This window comes from Pelophylax lessonae, assembly GCF_965119305.1.
Source record: "Pelophylax lessonae genome assembly, chromosome: 4".
Lineage (NCBI taxonomy): Eukaryota > Metazoa > Chordata > Amphibia > Anura > Ranidae > Pelophylax > Pelophylax lessonae.
This window is the reverse complement of record NC_138771.1, coordinates 670,241,016-670,261,446: the sequence shown is the minus strand read 5'-3', so window position 1 is coordinate 670,261,446 and position 20,431 is coordinate 670,241,016. Positions and strand designations below refer to the sequence as shown.

Genomic DNA, 20,431 nt, shown 5'->3' with positions numbered 1-20,431 from the left:
AAATAATCCCAGGCTAGCCTGTCAAAGGCTTTTTCAGCATCAAGAGAGAGCATGAAGCCTTTCTGCTTTGTCGATGTGATAAGGTGGTGTATGTTCAAGGCTTTAATTGTGTTGTCCCTGGCCTCCCGCCCCGGAACAAAACCCACCTGGTCCTTGTTAATTAAGGAAGGTATAAAGTCAATTATTCTGTTGGCCAACATTTTAGCAAATATCTTCAGGTCAACATTAAGTAAGGATATTGGGTGATAATTTTGTACTAGTGAGGGATCTTTCCCTGGTTTCGGTATCACCGAAATGTGAGCCTCCAATAGACTTGCATGATACGAATCGCTATTATTTAAATTGTTAAATGTTCGTAAGAATGGTTCCGTCAAAATGGTAGAGAACAATCTGTAGTATGCTAGTGAGAAACCATCAGGTCCTGGACTTTTCCCGGGTTTCATTTGTTGTAATGCAGTGAGGAATTCTTCTTTTGTAAGCGGGCTGTCTATTTTGTCTGATTGTTGTTTTGATAAGGGTTTGAAACCATTGTTTCTGATATAATCTTCAACAATTTTGGATCTAGAGCTGGATTTGGGGAACGGGTTCTGCTCAGGGGGGAGATTGTATAATTTTTCATAATATGTAGTGAATTCATGAGCAATGTCCGAATATGACTGTTTTTTTTTCCCAGTTGAGTCAGTAATGTTATGGATAGTATTTTGACTTTTTTGAGTAGCAAGGGCTCTGGCCAGAAACTTCCCGCTCTTATTACTGAACTCGTAAAATAGTTTTTTGGAAAGCACATATCGTTTAATTTTTTTACCGATTATATCCCGAATTTCACTTCTTATTTCCTCCAACTCTGCTAAATGTGTTTGGGCAAGGGGTGATTTGTGAGTGAGCTCCAATTTTTTGGCTCGTGAGTAAAGGTCGGCAATGGTTTTTTGGGTTAGTCGTTTTCTGGTAGCAGCCATCTTGAGCAATGAACCCCTGATCACTCATTTATGCGCTTCCCATATAGAGGTAAGTCCTATTTCTGGGGTATTATTTAGCATGAAATAATCTTTAAGTTCTTGGTCTAGCTGTTTCGCATTCTGAGTGTTCATAATCAATGACAAATCCAACCGCCAGATTTTTTCATGTGTGCCCTCGTGTGGGATACTTAAAGATAATGAGATTGCATTGTGATCAGATAAGCACATCGGCTCAATTGTGGCAGATTCTAGAAGTGGGATATCTTTTTGTGATATGAATAGATAATCTATTCTGGAGTAGCGGTTGTGTGGTGTTGAGAAAAAGGTGTAATCTCTCGTGTCTGGATGCAGGAGGCGCCAAGTGTCATGTAATGATAGGTCTTGTAGTTGGATTTTTATTTGTTTTAATGCCTTAAAGGGCATAGAAGAATGACCAGTTGAGGTGTCCTCCAAGGGATTAAGTGCGACGTTGAAGTCTCCACCACAAATGGTACAACCCTCTTGAAATGCTGCTAGTTTTGAGGCAATGTGTCTGAAAAAAGTGACTTGGGCAGAGTTTGGACTATAAATGTTAATGAATGTGAAAGGTGTGTTCCATAGTTTACCCTTGAGGGCCACAAACCTTCCATCTTCGTCAGTTAGAGAATCTGATAGGTCAAGGGAAATGCGTTTTGAGATAAGGATTGAGGTACCTTTTGTTTTTGCCAGACTGTTGGAAGAGTGGAACATCACTGGATATTCTTTGGTTTTCCATGTTGGAACGTGGTCCGTCTTGAAGTGAGTTTCCTGTATAAAGGCAATATCTGCTTTGAGAGAGTGTAAATACAATATTAGTTTGGATCTCTTTTCGGGTAGGTTTAGACCTTTGGCATTTAATGAGACAATCTTTAACCGTTTGGAATCATAAATTTGTGCGTTTTGTAGCATGGTGAGAGTATGTCCCTCAGTAGTGATATTGAGGAGAGTGATTTCTTTGGGGACACTAAAAAAAAAAAAAATCCGTATGTGTTGTTCTCTAAGATATATCTATTTTCTGACTAGGGTAATAAGTGGAGGAGGGGGGAGGGGGAGAAAAGAGGGGGAGGATAGGTAGGTTAGGCGTAACCAACTACAGTGAAGGACCTGCCACCACTGATCTAGGGGGAAGTCGTTGGTAAGTGTCAGTACAAGAACTGTACTGTGTGGGTTTGTGGCAAGTATCTGCGGTCAAAAATGTAAAAAAAAAAAAAAACCTAGTTCTGAATAGTAGAACAAAAACAGTAAGGTATGACTAGAGTCATTGAAAAACGCCAACCGACACTCCCTTACTATGCACTAAAGTTAATTAGGAACCTCATGCAATAACTCTATGCGTGAATATTCAGATGAAGTGCAAGTTATAATATATATTAAACCTAATCAACCAGGCCAATGTATATTAAATGTGACTGTAAGGCCTGTCTTATATCTAACTTTATGAGAGAGAAACCATTTAAGAATAATATCAACTTTTCTCTAAGCCGCAGAACCAGAGGAACCACATATAAAAGAGTAAGCAATCAAAAACTTATGTGGAATTGTTATATAACAAGAAAATCTGTAACAGAACTTTCTATAACACACTACTCTCTCAATTGTTACCTTTCTCCACCTCCTCTCTTTGAAGGAATATAGCGCCATCTAGTGGCTAAACAGAGGAAAGCTAACCTATTTCCATAAGAAGTAATCTAGCCAAAGTTTTAAATCAAGAGTGGCTCAACGCAGGCAGTTGTCTTCCTCATTCTGATGTGGTGGAAAGGCTTCCGTCTTAAATTTACCACCATTCAAGAGAGCATTGATATATGTATCATGTCTAGATGAATCATCTAGTTGTCTCTTAGAATGCTATCACTCCTCGTCCATCTGAGATGGAAATTGTGGAGAGTAGGGGCAAAAATACAGATTAATAGGATGCAATGTAGTGAGTACTATAAATTGTCTTTTCTTGAGATGAATAGTGGTAAGAAGTATCGTGTGGATCTTATGATAGGTCAACGTTATTTGGAGGGTACAACAATAGGAAAGCACAGTCTTATGAGATATTAGACGTTATATCTCAATCTATGCGGGGTTTCCTGTGAGCGGGGGAGGTAGGTGCACTACCTTGTCTCGGTGGAAGTCCCTCACGTGAGGTAGAGGGGTAGTAAGGAGATAAGTTACGTCGTTTTGGACTCGTAAAGTTGCTTGATTGATGTACATCCATTTCTTCAACTTGATGCGGACGAGATGATCTATCAATGTGAGACCAGCCTGGGATTTCCATTGGCGGCAGGCCCAGGGTATCACAAAACGCTGCTGTGTCTTCCGGGTATCTAAGCGAGGCAAAACGGCCCCTGGAGCCGGCAAAGAGACAGAATGGGAACTTCCATTTATACGGGATCTCTCTCTCCCTTAGCACTGATAGTAATGGGCGAAGTTCTTTCCGTTTCTGCAATGTTATTTGAGAGAGATCCTGGAAGAGCTTTACCTCAACACCTTGAAACAAAATTCTTCCCCTGATCCTTGCATTGTGTAAAATTTCTTCTTTCAGTTTAAAGTTTACAAGGCATCCAATTATATCTCTGGGGGAATCATTCTCTCTGCCTTTCGGCCGCAATGCTCTGTGTAGTCTCTCTATTTCAATTGGGGTATCCAGGGGTCGCCCCAAAAGATCATTAAAAATTGCTAGGGCGGATCGGGTAAGTTGTGGCGGCTCAATAGATTCTGGCAGGCCTCTTATGCGTATATTATGCCTGCGGCCTCTGTTCTCAAGATCCTCCACGTGTCTCTGTAAGTCTCTCAATTGGGTATTGTGAGACGATAGTTCTCTCTGGGCATCCAATATTTCAGTGTCATGCCTATCAGTTAGCTCTTCAACTTACTCCAACCTGGATGACACGCTGTGCATTTCTTTTCTAAGATCCTCTATTGCCTCTGACAGGGTTTTTTTTTATATCATCCGCTACTTCTTTTAATTCCTTTAAGGACACTGATGGAGCAGAAGGAGGTTGGAGAGGGGTGTCAGAGCTTAGTAGGCTGGGTGCTGCTAGATTTGCCTGTTCACTGGTTTCTTTTATAGATGACGCAGCCTGTGGTGACATGTGAGCCTGTGAGATTGTGTCATTTAACCCCTTCTTGAACATCTCAGGTACATGGGGTGAAGTGTGAGCTCCTGGGTCCCTCGGGGATCGTGAGCAGGATGAGGAGGGGGTCCGGTCAGATTTACTCATGTTTTTAGCTGGAGACAGTGCTGATGTGAATCTGTTACTGAGGTAATACTTGGCACAGATTGTTCACATAAGAAGGGGGTCGGATGGCTTTGTAGGGGTTTTACTTCCTCATGTGTGCAGCAGGGTAGGGTAGTATGGGAGAAGCAATTGTGGCTGTAGTCTTACCAATGTCCGGATGCCGCTTTTCAGGCGAGACCGCGGCTTTTGGGCCTACCCCGGCCTCGATCTGGATCGTTCTCCCGGCGCTTTAAAACAGCAAAAAATTAGTAGAGAGGGTCCCCCACAGCTGCTGGGAGCCGAGCCTGGTGTGGATGTTCTGTTTAAAAGCCGGATGGAGGAGGATTGCGGCGTCCGGGTCGCGGATCACGGTCGGATGCCGCTTTTCAGGTGAGACCGCGGCTTTTGGGCCTACCTAGGTCTCGATCCGGAATGCTCTCCCAGCGCTTAAAATCACCCAATAGTTGGTGGGAAAGGTCCCCCACAGCTGCGGGAAGCCGATCCTGATAGAGATGGTCTTCCAACTCGCAGGATGGAGGAGGATTACAAGGGATTAGGTTTTCGATCGGCGGAGCTCCTCTCTCATCCGTCCGCCACGTTCCGCTGCCGGCCACAGCCTCTATACTGATCCCCATTGGTGGATGTGGGCGGGGCTTCTTCTGGCTCAGATCACGCAGTGAGCAGTGGCGGAGCTCGTCCTGAATATACACAGTAAGCCTGGTGTCACGAGTCTTTGGGGTTCTAGAACTTCTCATATCATAGTGAGCACAGCACAACCCAATCTGAGGAAATGCTTCATCTCCATTTATTATAAAGAAATCACTTCCAATACAATACAATTCCTTACAATCACTTCTAATTACCAGACATGATTGGGACATAAAAGATGCAAAATATGATTGACAGAACTGATCACATGACTCCAGTGATAGAAATAGAACATGACCAATAGAAACATGAACATTCCTAATCAGGTCCTCTGGTGGACGGCAGACAGCAGGATGACTATAACAGATGATAGATGTCTCTGGGGTTATCATAGGGGAAATCTGATGTGGATTGTCAGCTCTTCTGCCAAGCACAATCCAGATCCTGATCTGCAGATCTATTTCTGCATTCTTTTCTATGAAATAAAGATTCCCCAGGACCCCTTTAGACATGGACAATACTAGTTCTATCACCTCCTCAGTCCAGCCGTTCCCCTATAACACTAAGGCCCCAATCACCCTTATGCAACTTCCATTTCCATTTTGACTTTACTATGCCACTTGATAAGACATTGATGCGACTTTAAATCGATTTTAATGCAACTTTAGATGAGTGTGACAAACAGAAAAATGTGTTAGGTTTCTTTATTTTCGAATGAATTATAGAGTTTAAGAACAATGAGAAAGTGAAGAATAGCTGGTTGTTAAGGAGCGGGTCGGGAAGCCAACCGCGGCGTCCTTAACTGATGATTTATCAGCTGTCAGCGGGTTTCCCCACTGACATCAACATGGAGACAAGGTGCTTTGGGGCAGGGGGATGGGGCAGAGCCTTGTATGGTGCAGGAGGGGAGCAGCCACTTAGTCATCCCCCTCTTTTCCTGACCTGCCTGAGTGCTCGGATAAGGGTCTGGTATGGATTTTTGGGGGGGCCCTAAGCCGTTTTTAATAACATTTTGGCATGTGGTTCCTCTTAAAACCCATACCAGATCTGAAGGGCCTGGTATGCATGGGAGGGGACCGCAAGCTGTTTTTTTTTGTTACAGCTGGCATTCTTTTTTTTTCATTCAGCTGTAGTGAAACCCGCTGACAGCTGATGAGTCATCAGTTGTTAAGGATGCAGTGGTTGACTTGCAGGCCAGGTCCTTAACAACCAGCTATTCTTCACACAGAATTTGAATTCCAATCATTCTGAAAATCTGTAAGTCTTTAGAGGATAAGGAAACCTAAGTACATTTTCCGTTCTGCACCGGCCACACTCATCCAAAGTTGCATTAAAATCGCATCCATATGATGCAGGTGTGACTTCCATGCAACTTTTTAGAGTTTACATTGAGATCTATGGACCTCAAGTCACATGAAAGTTGGACCAAAGTAGTGCAGGAACTACTTTGAAGTCGCTGCAACTTGAAGTCACACAGGTATGAACGGTACTCATAGGGAAACATAGGGTGCGACTTGTCATGCGACCTTGGGGTCCAAAGTCGCATGACAAGTGGCACAAGCGTGAATGGGGCCTAAATCCTCATCACTTCCTATCACTATATGATAAAAGAACATTTCTCTAAATAAATGGAGACTTTAGGAGAAAACATTCAGAGAAAAAATGTAAGAAAATCTCAGGAAAGCAATGAGGAGGAGAATGTCGGGGGTCTTCTCTGATTTAAAGCTGAACTCCGGGCAGATCGAAGAGAGAAATGAAGGCAGCTCTGTATACATGAATACAGCCCGGAGTTCAGCTTTAACAGGAAGTGAGAAGACCTTATTATTCCTCATCTAGCTTCCAGAGATTTCCCAGAATTCTCTCCTGTATGAAGGAGACGTGTATTTCCAGGACTGAAAACTGCCGACATTGATAGAAAAAGGAAAATGAGGAATAAAATACCCGTCACCGATTATTATTACCATGAAGGTGAACTGACTCTGTAATACAAATCATAATAGAAAACATATACACAAATATGATTCAAATCAGCAACATTTCCAGGGACAAACCTCTAAATCCCGGGACTGTCCCTGGAATGCAGACACAGCTGGCACTTATTGTGTCACTTTTTGAATTACATTTCTTATATTTAATCCTTTCACCACCACCATACATTGTACAACTGTCAGATGGAAGCAATCAGGTGGCTGCACAGCTGCCCAATCACTTCCACATTCCCCCCTGGGCGTGCTCCCGCCATGTTTCCTGGCCTCATCGGTGGGACCTGTGACCGGTGTTCTAAAATTTTGTCAGACCCGTGAAAATTCCGGACCTCGTCACTTCCGGTGACGCTATGTCATAACCCAGCTGGTGCGAGCCCCGGTGCGCATGCGCACAAGACATTTTCAAGGTCCGATGAAATTCTAAGACTTCGCTAACAGCTGATTGAGAGGAGGAGGGGCTGAGGTGGGACGCACAGACCGCTGCGGGAAAATTGCTGTCACAGGCGAACCAAAGGTGCTGGAGACCCCAAAATTGTATAGCAGGTGGCCAAGACCCTTCCCTATGGCTGATAAAAAAAATTGGGGTCTCGGGGATGAAAGGGCACGAAGCAGTGACCCCGAGAACCGGGCCTCCCCCCGCCATAGACTCCAATGTTAAACCTGGTCACCTCGCGGTTAGGTCACGGTCCCTTTGGGGAGCTGTCAAGGGCGAACCATATGTGCTGAAGACCCCAAAAAATTATCGTAGGTAGCCAAGACGCTCCCCTACAGCTGATAAAAATTTGGCGGGGTCACTGCTCTGTGCCCTTTCATCCTCGAGACCCCAAATTTTTATCAGCTGTAGGGTAGCGTCTTGGTCATCTGCTATACAATGCTGGGTTATGACGTAACGTCACCGGAAGTGACGAGGTCTAGAATTTTCATGGGTCCGACAAAATTTTAGAACACCGGCATGGTGGGGCCACCAAGTAGAGGGAATGGAGATCAGCAAATGTCCATTCTCTGATCTCCGCTTCCTGCTAATGACCCGGAAGTGATGTATAAAATGTCACTTCTGATCCCCGCTGTCACTTTCACCAGCCGACAGGGAAGAAGCTAACGGAGTGCGATCTGTGCTCCATAAGCTATAATGGAAAATAGGTGGGACATTAGGGCTCTTTTATACCCCTGATGTCTCATTAAAGAGAACCTGTCACCCTAAAAAACATCACATCGTCCCAATGTGATGACAAAAAAAAAATTAGAAAAAGAGAAATGTAAAAAATGAGTTACACCTAAGCACCTAAAGTCAGCCCCCCGAAATCTTTGGGTGCCCCTCCCCCATACATGCATAAATGAAAATGCACGTTTCAGGGACACCTACACACAAGGCCATTGATTGCACCACAGATTACATATCACCACACACACCGGACTCAGATCAATAACTCTCCGCCCATTTCTCACGGTTATCTCTAAACTGATGACCTGTAGGGGATTATAAAGTGTCTCCTATGGAAAATATAAGGCACCGACGTTGGTCGCCATTTCACGGGCGCACACAATTTTAAGGTTTGCCATGTTGGGTATCTATTTACTCGGTACAACCTCATCTTTTTCTTTTACCAAAAATGTGGGTCATTTATTGTGTCTGTGTGCCCTAAAATTATTTTTAGTGTTTATTTACTGAAATTTAGTGCTTAATAAACTGTTGTGCTAATATGGTGTGACATACAAAATTGGGACTAACACTATTTTATTCTCTGGGGTGTCTGCTTTCAGAAAATAGATCATGTTTGGGGGTTTTATCTAATCTTCAAGACTAAAATGATTTTTTATACATGAATGTAAAAGAATACAAAAAAAAGTTTCTGGCAGAGAAAGGGTTGAAGGGAATCTGTCATGAGAGAGTCATGGGGGCTGCCATTGATGAACTCTTCTTGTGAGAATGCTAGTTCCCTGGCTGTCATGCTGATACATTCCCTTCAATACTGTCTCAGTCTCTGACCCGGAACAAGTATAGAGATAAGGAATTCTGACACTTCTCTGATTCTTATTCCCAGCATGCTTGTTCCGGGTTGGAGACTCAAAGTGGAATAAAAACCAAAAACAAAAATAGGATATATTGTTTAGATGTGGTGGCTGCATTAGTTTTCAGTTTTTCCCCTTTATTTTCCCCTGGTGATCCTGCCAGTAACACACCTCCTGTCTAAGGGTGGCTCCTCTATCTATGGAGGGGCAGTGGAGACCCCCTTGGACATCAGCATTGTCTGGAGAGGGGGGTGTTGGATGGATTAGTAGATTTAGATGGACTTTACATAAGTGACTAACAAATTAAAGCAGAACTCCAGATAACACTTTATAAGCCGTTACACCAACATTCGTGTCTCCTTTTGGGATAAAGATTTTACATCGATGAATAAAAATCTGATCATTGCAAGCACCCCTGTCAGTGGTAAATGGTTTGTCCCAATCCTCCAACTGACACTTCTGCTGGACAGATTGGTCTGCTATAGGAAGTTGGGAAATAACAGCAGAACCAACAGGTAAAAGAAGGAAGTTACAGTGGGACTCCGAAAAACAAAGACTGCGGTGTTCATGTCAGTGACAGACGCCATCATATCTGTCATTTTTTATTTTCTCTTTACTATCACTTTATAAGTTCTTACATTACACAGCCAGGGAACTAGCATTTTCAGAAGGAGGCCTGCAATGGCAGCCATCAAACTTCTCCCAGGAGTCACCACTTCCTCCAATCATTGGCTGATCAATGAACCAATCCCACCACCCGTCCCTGTGATGTCACCAGACTGTGGGCGGAGTTCTCACATCTCCCGCCTCCCCCCACATATCTTTATACAACCTCTCCATACACATAACCCAGCATGGAGGGGCTCAGTGAAGGTCGTGGTGAAGGTGTGGAGGTGTTGGATCGGGTCACACAGATCATAAAAGGAGATCCGCCCGGCCTCATAATCCACATATATCCTGACTCTGTTACTGGAGAGATTGGGGGGTAAGAGGGTCCAATCACTGTCATGCATCACAGAATACTATACCTGTCCAATCCCCAGGACTTCTTATTATCTCCAATCCCTGACTCCTCCTCTCTGTCTATACTGGGGTAACACATCCCGACCATCCACCAATCTGACCCCCCGACATCCACATCCCAGTAATGTCTCCCTGAGGAGAAACTCTGACTGCTCATCACCTGAGAATAATTCCGGAATCTCTCTGGTGTTTCTGGGTGATTCTGGTTTATATCTGACTCGGATACAGTTTTCCTGTCATCTGATATCTGTAGATAATTATTAGCTGTGTTTCCATCCAGTAATATGTCTGCAGCTTCCTGTATATAGAAGTATACATTTACCTCTCTTATTATATCAGATAAACCTGTGTGTAAGACCCCCGCCACATCCAGACCCCCTCCATCATGGAGGAGTTCCTCATGTCTCTCTCTGTCCTCATTATCTCCATCCTCAGTATCACACAAGTCACCTGTGTCTGATTCCTGTAAGACAGTCAGTGGATCCGTCTTGTTACACAGCTCCTCAATGTCCACCATCTTCCTGGACAGCTCCTCCTTCTTTATTTCCAGATCCCGGATGGAGATGGAGATCCGCTCTGCCCGCCCGGAGATCTCCCTCAGGACTCTCTTCTCCAGGTCTTCCAGACGTCTCCTGAGATCTATAAACAGGGCAGTGACTCTCTCGGTGTCACCAGCTGCTTCTTCTTCTACTTTCCTCCTGTGCTCCTCCAGACTCTGGACTCTTTCCTCCGTCTCCTCTCTCTTTGTCAGAAGTTTCTGCAGAACATTCCTCAGTGTCTTCTTCTTCTTCTCAGAAGCCTCATCCATTATATCCATCTGGTGTCCCCGATGTTCTCCAGTCACACAAAACTTACAGACACAGGTCTCATCCTCAGTGCAGTAATACTCCAGGATCTTCTTATGGACGGAGCATTTCCTGCTCTCCATGGACAAGGTGGGGTCACATAAGATGTTTTCTGGGGACTTTTTGTGGACTTTCAGGTGTTTCTCACACAGAGAAACCTCACAGTGTAGACAGGATCTAACAGAAGGTACAGGAGAGTCCACACAGTAAGTACAGAAGACCCCGGACTCCTCCTTATCTGGCTGAGAAGACAGGAAAGTCTCTGCTATGTTACGTAGTTTCATGTTCTTCTGCAGTGCAGGACGATTCGCAAACTTCTTTCTGCATTCAGGACAGGAATATCCTCCAGACCCCCCCTGTGTATCCAGCACACCATCAATACAGACCCGGCAGAAGTTGTGACCACATCTCAGGGTTACAGGATCTGTATAAATGTTCAGACAGACGGAACATTCCAGCTCAGCTCTCAGACCAGCAGACGCCATCGCTGACAGCAGAAATGAAAGTGAAAGTCTGGAGCTAGAAATACAATTGAACTCGTTACAACTCCTCTGCACAGGGCGAGGCTGAGCTCAGCTCTCTGTTGATTTGTTATTTAACCTTTTGATGTCAGAATAAGACAAGCCCCATGATTGCGTTCATTTACAATGATAAAAATCGATTTAATTAATTGTGGAGTGACATGGCATGCCTTTCTTTCAACATTCATATCCACAGACCACATCAGGGGTGCAGCATCTAGATGTAGGGTACATGGACCTTTCTTTTCCAGCAGCAAGCCTGTTATACACCCAGAGATGAAGAGAAGGTGGTGGAGTGTCTAACCAAGTCTTCATCCTCCTCCTCCTCTGTCTCCCAGAAGCAGAAATGATTGAAGTCATCAGTAGCTGCTAAAGCTCCATGTTCTTCCTCCTCATCCACAGATACTCCTGTCATTGCCCGACCAATTGGCATAGAGGAGTCAGCTGAGATATTTCAGCACAGTGTCAGCCACTTGCTGCATGAGGATGCACAGCAATTAACCACTTGCTGACCGGGCCATAGCCGAATGACAGTGCGGTCAGCTTATTCTGGGAGGCCATACGACGTCCTCCCAGAATCGCGCTTCCCGCGCACCCCCGCAACTTGGCGCATCACACATCACAGTGCATCACGGATCGTGGTAAAGGGCCAATGACAGCAGCCCTTTACCACGTGATCACTCCGTCCAATGACAGAGTGTTCAGTTGTCAACAAACCAGCGCATGTCCAGTTCAGTTCTCTCCTCTTCTCGCACATTGTACACATCGATCGGTACAACGTGCGAGGAGAGGGGGAGGCTGCAGCACCGCTCATCCCCTGCCTCCTCCATTCCTCAATCATACCTCAGTCATGCCCATCCATGCCACCTCAGTGCTCATCTGTGCCATATCCATGCCACATCAGTGCTCAATCTTACCACATCCATGCCACATCAGTGCTCATCTGTGCCACATCCATGCTCATCCGTGCCACTTCCATGCCACATCAGTGCTCATCCATGCCCCAACCACACCTCTGCCTCCTCAATCATACCTCAGTCATGCCCATCCATGCCTCACACATGCCTATCCCATCCTCAATAATGTTGGGCCTCTGTATGTGGCCAGGCTGTGGAAAGGTGTCACATATGTGGTATCACCATACTCAGGAGGAGTAGCAGAATGTATTTTGGGGTGTATGTTTTGCTATGTACATGCTATGTGTTTGAAATATCTTATAAATGGACAACTTTGTGTAAAAAGAAAATGCGTTTTCATTTTCTATCCACATTTTCCAAAAACTTGTTGGAAAAAATGACTCATTATGCCTCCTAGATTTTGTGTTGGGGTGTTTTCTTTCCAAAATGGGGTTATTTTGCAGACGTTTCCATTATCCTGGTGCTCCAGGGCCTTCAAAAGTGTGATAGTTTGTCTGGAAATTATATGTGTAATTTTTGCTCCTAGAACACCTGGAGGTGCTACCTGGATGTTGGGCCTCTGTATGTGCTCATCTGTACCACATCCATGCCACGTCAGTGCTCATTCGTTGACTCATCCATGCTATGTCAATGTTCATCCATGCCACCATCAGTGCTCATCTGTTCCACATCCATGCCACATCAATAATCATCCGTGCCACATCAGTGCTCCTCCATGCCACATCCATGTCACGTCAGTGCTCATCCTTGCCACATCCATGCCACGTCAGTGCTTATCCATGCCACATCAGTGCTCGTCTGTGCCACATCCATGCCACATCAGTGCTTATTCATGCCACACCCATGCCACGTCAGTGCTTATCCATGCCACATCCATGTCACGTCAGTGCTCATCCTTGCCACATCCATGCCACGTCAGTGCTTATCCATGCCACGTCAGTGCTCATCTGTGCCCCATCCATGCCACATCAGTGCTCCTCCATGTCACATCCATGTCACGTCAGTGCTCATCCTTGCCACATCCATGCCACGTCAGTGCTTATCCATGCCACATCAGTGCTCATCTGTGCCACATCCATGCCACATCAGTGCTTATTCATGCCACACCCATGCCACGTCAGTGCTTATCCATGCCACATCCATGTCACGTCAGTGCTCATCCTTGCCACATCCATGTCACGTCAGTGCTCATCCTTGCCACATCAGTGCTCATCCGTGCCACATCCATGCCACATCAGTGCTCATCCCTGCCACATCCATGCCACATCAGTGCTCATCTGTACCACATCAGTGCCACTACAGAGGTTATCATTGCCCACAGTGCCTCACAAAATTGTAATGGGTAATCAGGAAATGACGGTGCTCCCTGCATGTTTGGCCTCTGTATGTGGCCAGGCTGTGTAAAAGTCTCACACATGTGGTATAACCATACCAAGGAGTAGCGGAAAGTATTTTGGGGTGTAGTTGCAAGTATGCCTATACAGTGTGTGAGAAATAACTTGGTAATATGACCATTTTGTGAAAAAAAAAAAAAAGAAAAAAATCTTCATTTTGCAAAGAATTTTGGGAAAAAATTATAACTTCAAAAAACTCACCATGCCTCCTACTAAATACCTTGGAATGTCTACTTTCCAAAAAGGGGTGATTTGTGGGGGGTATTTGTACTTTCTTGGCTTGTTAGGGTCTCAAGAAATGAGATCGGCCGTCAGTACATCAGGTGTGATCAATTTTCAATGATTGGCACCATAGCTTGTAGACTCTATATCCTTCGTAAAGACCAAATAATATATACTTATTTGGGTTATTTTTACCAAAGATATGTAGCAGGATAAATTTTGGCCAAAATTTATGAATAAAAATTATTAAATTTGAAGAATTTTAAAACTGAAACAAAGAAAATGCATTTTTTTTTTTACAAAATTTTCTGTCTTTTTTCATTTATAGTGCAAAAAATTAAAAACCCAATGATGATTAAATACCACCACAAGAAAGCTCTATTTGTGTGAAAAAAAGGAAAAACATTTTATATGGGTACAGCGATACATGACTGAGTAATTGTCATTCAAAATGTGAGAGCGCTGAAAGCTGAAAATTGGTCTGGTTAGGAAGGGGGTTTAGGTGCCCAGTGGGTAAGTGGTTAATGAACTGAGAGGTTGGGAAGGAGAGCAATGGGAGCTGATAGGGCGGTAAAATAAGGCAAGATGAACCAATTGGCACAAATGTTCCTGCAGCTGAGACCTACTGCCACATTACCCCCCTTGTTAAAGGGGGCTTCCAGATTCTGATAAGTCCCCCCCCTGCAGACCCCCACAACCACTGGTCCAGGGTTGTGGGAAAGAGGCCCTTGTCCCCAAAAACACGGGAACAAGCTGCTTTGGGGGAAACCCCCTTGCTCAAAAGTATCCCCCCATGTTGGCCTGGTATAATTTAGGAGAGGGGGCAATCACCCAACCCCTCCTTTCCTGGCCTGCATGCTCAGATAAGGGTCTGGTATGGATTTTGGGGGGACCCCATGCCATATTTTTTAAAATTTTAAAACCAAAATGGGGGGCCCCTATGCAGTTTTTTTTTTCAATGTTAGCAATTGTTTTGTATACATTCGGCTGTCAGGAGGTGAGTCATGGTTGTTAAGAACCCCCCGGCCGGCCGGTCGTTAACAACAATCTATTGTAATTTGTGAGTATACAAAATAAATGTCGAAGATACCAAACTAATTCCAAAATTTGTTTCATATCTTCAACATTATGTTGTATGTTTGGAATGGCATTAAATAAATTAAAAAAAAAAAAAAACAGCGTGGTCCCCCCCCAAAAAAAAAAGAATTGCAAAAAACGCCAATTTATTCTCTAGGGCCTCTGCTTTAAAAATAAACATAACATTTTTGGGGGGTCTAAGTAATTTTCAAGCAAAAATTCTGATTTTTATATGTGAACAAAAAGTTGCAGAAAAGGCCGGGACTGGAGGTGGTAAAAGGGATTTGGGACCTCTCATTCCCTCCCAACCACAATTCATATATCGTAAGGCTAGGAAAATGAAAACTAAACTTGTAAAGAATGAAGTGTCTCCACCCAAAAGGAAAAGTGGAATGATATAAAAGGTTTTTATTTCCCACCGCTTGCCTCACCATTTTCACCGACCCACCCAAGAAACAATCCAATGGTGCGGCCGGCTGCTCACAGAGGCAATGAGAGACTGGATCATCTCTGCTCACCTCTATGGCCTTGGAGGACCGGAGCCACATCATGACATCACTCCCAATCTAAGACAGAAGTAAACAATTTTTTTTTTTAAAATCGAAAAAAAAACATTTCTTTTTTATCTTTTGCTTTTAAAGGTAAATAAGAGATTTGGGGTCTCTCCATAAAGAGGATCTGTCATCCTTATTTCTATTACAATAGATGTTTACATTTCTTGTATTAGGATTAAAGTGATTAAAAAAAAATAAAGGGATAGTGTAAAAAAACTAAAATAAAATAAATAAATAAAAAAAATGAAAGCGCCCCACCCCTGTGCTCACGTACAGAAGCAAATGCATACGTAATTTGGGCACGCATATGTAAAAGGTGTTCGTACCACCCATGTGAGGTATCGCCACGAACTTTAGAGCGAGAGCAATAATTCTAGTGCTAGACCTCCTCTGTAACTCTAAGCTGGTAACCTGTAAGATGTTTAAATCGCCACCTATGAGATTTTCTAAATACCGTAGTTTGTCGCCTATCCAAGGGTGTGAGCAGTTTTAAAGCGTGACATGCTAGGTATCTATTTACTCAATGTAACATCATCTTTCATATTTGATCAAAAAATGTAGGTATATATATTTTTATATTATATATATATATATATATATATATATATATATATATATATATATTTTTTTTTTTTTTTTTTTTTTTTTTATATAATTCATTAAAATGTATCCGTTCCAAAAAAACTTGCGTTTGAAAAGCCGCTGTGCAAATACTGTGTGACTTCCAACAATCCCCATTTTAGGGTCTCTGCTCCAAAAAAAAAAAAAGAAAAATTATATATATATATATATATATATATATATATATATATATATATATATATAATGTTTGGGGTTTCTGTGTTCTTTTCTAGCAAAAAATATTGATTTAAACTAGCAAACAAAATGTGCCATAAAAGGTCGGATCTTCAAGTGGCTAAATTGTTTTATTGCTGATTTTTGAATATATTTATTTTAGAATGATGTTTGATGGTATTTTGAGTTTCCTGACAGACTCCATGGCAGCATACGTTTGGGTAGTCCCGCCTCCACTCCTACCCTATAGGACCCCACTCCCATAAATCCTTGCTCCCTTTCAGCATCCGTGTTCTTTTTTTGTCCTCCTCCATGCACCTGTTTGGTGCCGAATTCCTACAAGTATGGTCGTTTTAAATGACGCAGGGTCATTGAGAGTCGGCAGGACCTGGTTTCCCAATAAGCCCTTGCTGCTGCGGGGTATGGGATGGGCAAGTTGAAGAGGAGCCGAGAAAATGCCTGACAAAGCAGGCTAATTAAGGCATGGCCGATGACCCAGCTGCGGTAGGGGGCCTCATTGTATTGCCCCAACGCTGGATTGGATGTCCTGGTGTCTGGCTCTAAATGTGTCCCTGGTGTCTAGCGCGAGGAGGGGTAAGTGCTTTTTTCCTTATTTCTTTATTGCTCTTATTTACCTGGTGGTCTAGTGCTGCCTGGTAGTCCGGTGTACGGACTTCTCGCGCTGTCCATATTCTTCCTGGTGGTCCGGGAGGCTCTGTGGACACCGTGGAACGCTGTGCGTTCCATCCCCGGCGTCCTCGGTCGCTCTGCGCATGCGCGCCGACTGACCGAGACCGAGGCTTGGTTCGCACATGCGCAGTATCGGCGAGTGCCGATACTCGCGCATGCGCAGTGCGCCGCGACCGTGACGTCACGGCCGGCGCCAAATTTAAACAGCTGTCAGTTCCACAGTCGGTGGAACTGACTATATATCACGGCGCCCAGTCCCTGCTCCTGTTCCCAAGTGCTGACACTCCATATTCTTCAGGTATGTGGGTCTCCTTTTTGGGCAGTTCTTTATTATGCTATTTCTATGCTAGTTCTTAGCTTCATCCCATTGGTCTGTTTTAGTGATCTCTGTTGCCCTATGGATCCGTCACCGCTCCCCTGTGACCAGCCCTCTCTTAGGTAAGTGCAGGGCTGCAGTGAGGGGGGAGCGGGACATACGGGTGGGCGCATTACTTTATTGCTTTATGTGTTCCCTTTGCAGCTCCTCCTCTAGGTCGGAACAACCGCAAGGCACGCGGGAGGACCGCCATGCTAATCCACAGCATCTCCGTTCCTCTTCCTCCAAACATGGCTCATCCAAGTCCAGATACCGTAGCAAAGACCGGTCACCTCCCAGGTCTTCACGCCAATCCAGCGAGACTAAGTGCTGGGGCTGTGGTATCCGTTTACTGGACGGTGGATCACTATGCGATTCCTGTTATTCCCGTGCATCGAATGAAAGGGGAAGATCTGACCAACAACTTGAGTCTATGGTCAAACGCATAGTCAAGGATTCGCTGGCTGATTTTAATAAACGTCAATCTCCAGCGCCAGAGCCATCTGTATCTCCAGTTAGAGAGACCACTAGCGGAAGAGCCCTTGAATCCTCTGATCCTAGCCATCCCTCGGTATTCGAGTCTGGTAGCGATTCGGATCAGGATGAACCAAGTTTAGGATTCTCTTTCAATTTGGTTCCACCTTTAGTAAAGGCCGTCAGAGAAACTTTAAACTGGGAAGATCCAGTAGCTTCGGCCCCGAAGCAGAGAAAGCTCTTTAAACAGCTGAGCAAGGAACGGCTGAATTTCCCGTTTATTCCTGAATTAGGAGAAATCATAACGGAAGAATGGAGCAAGGTGGAGAAAAAGAATTCTATGATCTCAAAATTGGCCAAGCTCTATCCATTCAAGGAAGAGGAAGTCAGACATCTGGAAACTCCTCCTCTGGTAGATGCGGCTGTCATGAGGCTAGTGAAGCACGTAACTTTGCCTCTTGAGGATACTGTCTCCTTCAAGGATCCTCTTGACAGGAAAATCGACACGGATTTGAAGCGTGTCTATCTTTCAGTAGGTGCTGCCTGTAAACCGGCTTTGGCCCTGGCTTCTTTGTCCAAAGCCATGGAAGTGTGGTGGACAATGTGGATGATTCCCTCAGAAGCTTCTCCGAAGATGCAGCTAAGGACTCTCCTATCGAAGAGTTGAAACTGGCCTCAGCCTTTCTGGGGGAGGCGTCTATTGATGTTATTCGCCTGTTAGCCCGGGGAATGCTATCGTCCGTGACGGCGAAGCGTGCACTTTGGTTACGCCCTTGGTTGGCTGATCCTGCTTCTAAGCAGGTGTGGTGCCGTATTCCCTTTGAGGGTTCGTCCCTCTTTGGGAATAAGTTAGATAGCGCCATTTCCAAGGCTACTGGCGGTAAGTCGGGCTTTCTCCCCCAGGATAGGCGTCTTCTGGGTCAGAAGAGGCCACCTCTTAGAAGACAAAATTCTGATCGTGCCAGGGAGGCACGTAGTTATAGGCCAGGAAGGGAGTTTGGAAGAAACTGGAAATCCAGGCAGTCTTCCTTTCGGAAAGGCCCCAAGAGCAATACATCTGGGGATAGAGACACCACAAAGTCCTTTTGAGATTGGGCCCGCTCAGGCCGGTCAGGTGGGGGGTCGTCTCTTTCACTTTCGACGGGTCTGGGCGGCCTCAGTCCGGGATGCTTGGGTCGTCAACACGGTCTCTGCAGGTCATTCTTGGACCTTCATCAGTATTCCCGGAGACAGATTTGTTCCTACCTCCCTTCCGCGGTCAGGAGACAAGAGAGGGATTCTCTTATCCTACGTAGACTCGCTAGTCACACAAGGAGCAGTGGTTCCAGTGCCAGAATCAGAAAGAAGACTCGGAGTGTACTCCCCTCTTTTCATGGTGCGCAAAAAGAGCGGCGCCTGGAGACCAGTGATAGATCTGACGCACTTGAATCGCTTCATCAAAGGAGAAAAATTCAAGATGGAGACTCTGTTCTCCATTCAGCAAGCCGTTCAACCGGGAGATTGGATGGTCTCAGTAGACCTGAAGGATGCATACTTCCATGTGCCAGTGGCAACAGAGTTTCAGCAATATCTGAGGTTCTCGGTCGGCCAACGTCATCTGCAATTTGTATGTCTCCCCTTCGGGCTTTCCACGTCGCCTCGTACCTTTTCGAAGGTCTTGTTAGCGGTGGTAGCCTTGATAAGACTGAGAGAGGTCCGTCTTTTTCATTATCTGGACGACCTCCTTCTTCTGGCCCAAGACAAGTCTGTCATCCTGGAACATCTAGCTCTGGTCATCTCGTCTCTGGAGAAGTTCGGCTGGATCCTGAACAGAGAAAAGAGCCATCTGATTCCCACTCAGTCCCTGGTCTTTTTGGGCGCGCTGTTCAACACCAAGAACAGTACCATCTCGCTGCCAGAGGAAAAGATTCCGATAATCAGGGACAGAGTGTCTATGGCTTTGTCGGCATCCCGTCTCACAGCAAAACAATGCCTAAGAGTAATTGGCACCATGGTGTCAACAGCCCCTATGGTGAAGTGGGCTCTCTGGAAGATGAGGCCTTTTCAGAGGGGTTTTCTTCAGCAATGGAACGGAGTCAGCAATTCTCAGAGAATAGTAATAACCGCAACCATGAAGAGCTGGCTTCCTTGGTGGCTACAGCTGAAGAATTTGCACAATTGTCACTCCATAGCCCCCATATCTTGGGTGATAGTGACATCAGACGCCAGCAACACCGGCTGGGGCGGTCATTGCGGAACAGAGATGGCCCAAGGGAAATGGGACTTTCGGTCTCGCCAGATTGTGTCCAACATCTTAGAACTACGAGCGGCCTTTCAAGTGTTACTAGCCTTCAGCCACCTCATTCAGGGCACCTCAGTCATGCTGAGGTTAGACAACACGACTGCAGTAGCCTATGTGAGGAGACAAGGTGGAACTCGCAGTGCATCCCTGCTTCGGGAAGTAGAGCCAATAATGACCTGGGCTCAGAAAAACCTGGTCAATCTGTCGGCAGTTTACATACCAGGGGCTCAGAACACACAGGCGGATTTCCTCTCGAGAACACAACTCAACAACAACGAGTGGTCTCTCCACGAGGATGTGTTCAACTGGATCCTGTCCTTGGAGTTCATCCCAGAGGTGGATCTATTTGCCTCCTTCAACAACAGGAAGTTGCAGAAGTTTTACTCGAGGAACAGAGATCCCAGAGCATTCGGGGTGGATGCCCTGACAGATTGCTGGAAGTTTCACAAGGCTTATGCCT

General features: G+C 45.0%; 1 protein-coding gene across 1 annotated transcript in view; it reads right to left on the bottom strand.

The window, feature by feature from the left end:
• Positions 1–20,431, bottom strand: part of LOC309553101 (uncharacterized protein) — a gene marked incomplete at its 5' end in the record, with an annotated part of 52,276 nt that overhangs the window by 13,737 nt on the left and 18,108 nt on the right. Inside the window, 4 exon segments of the mRNA XM_082253998.1 lie at positions 1,562–1,742; positions 6,790–6,807; positions 10,007–10,093; positions 11,517–11,656. Of these exon segments, the coding sequence (XP_082110124.1) occupies positions 1,562–1,742; positions 6,790–6,807; positions 10,007–10,093; positions 11,517–11,656 (426 nt within the window).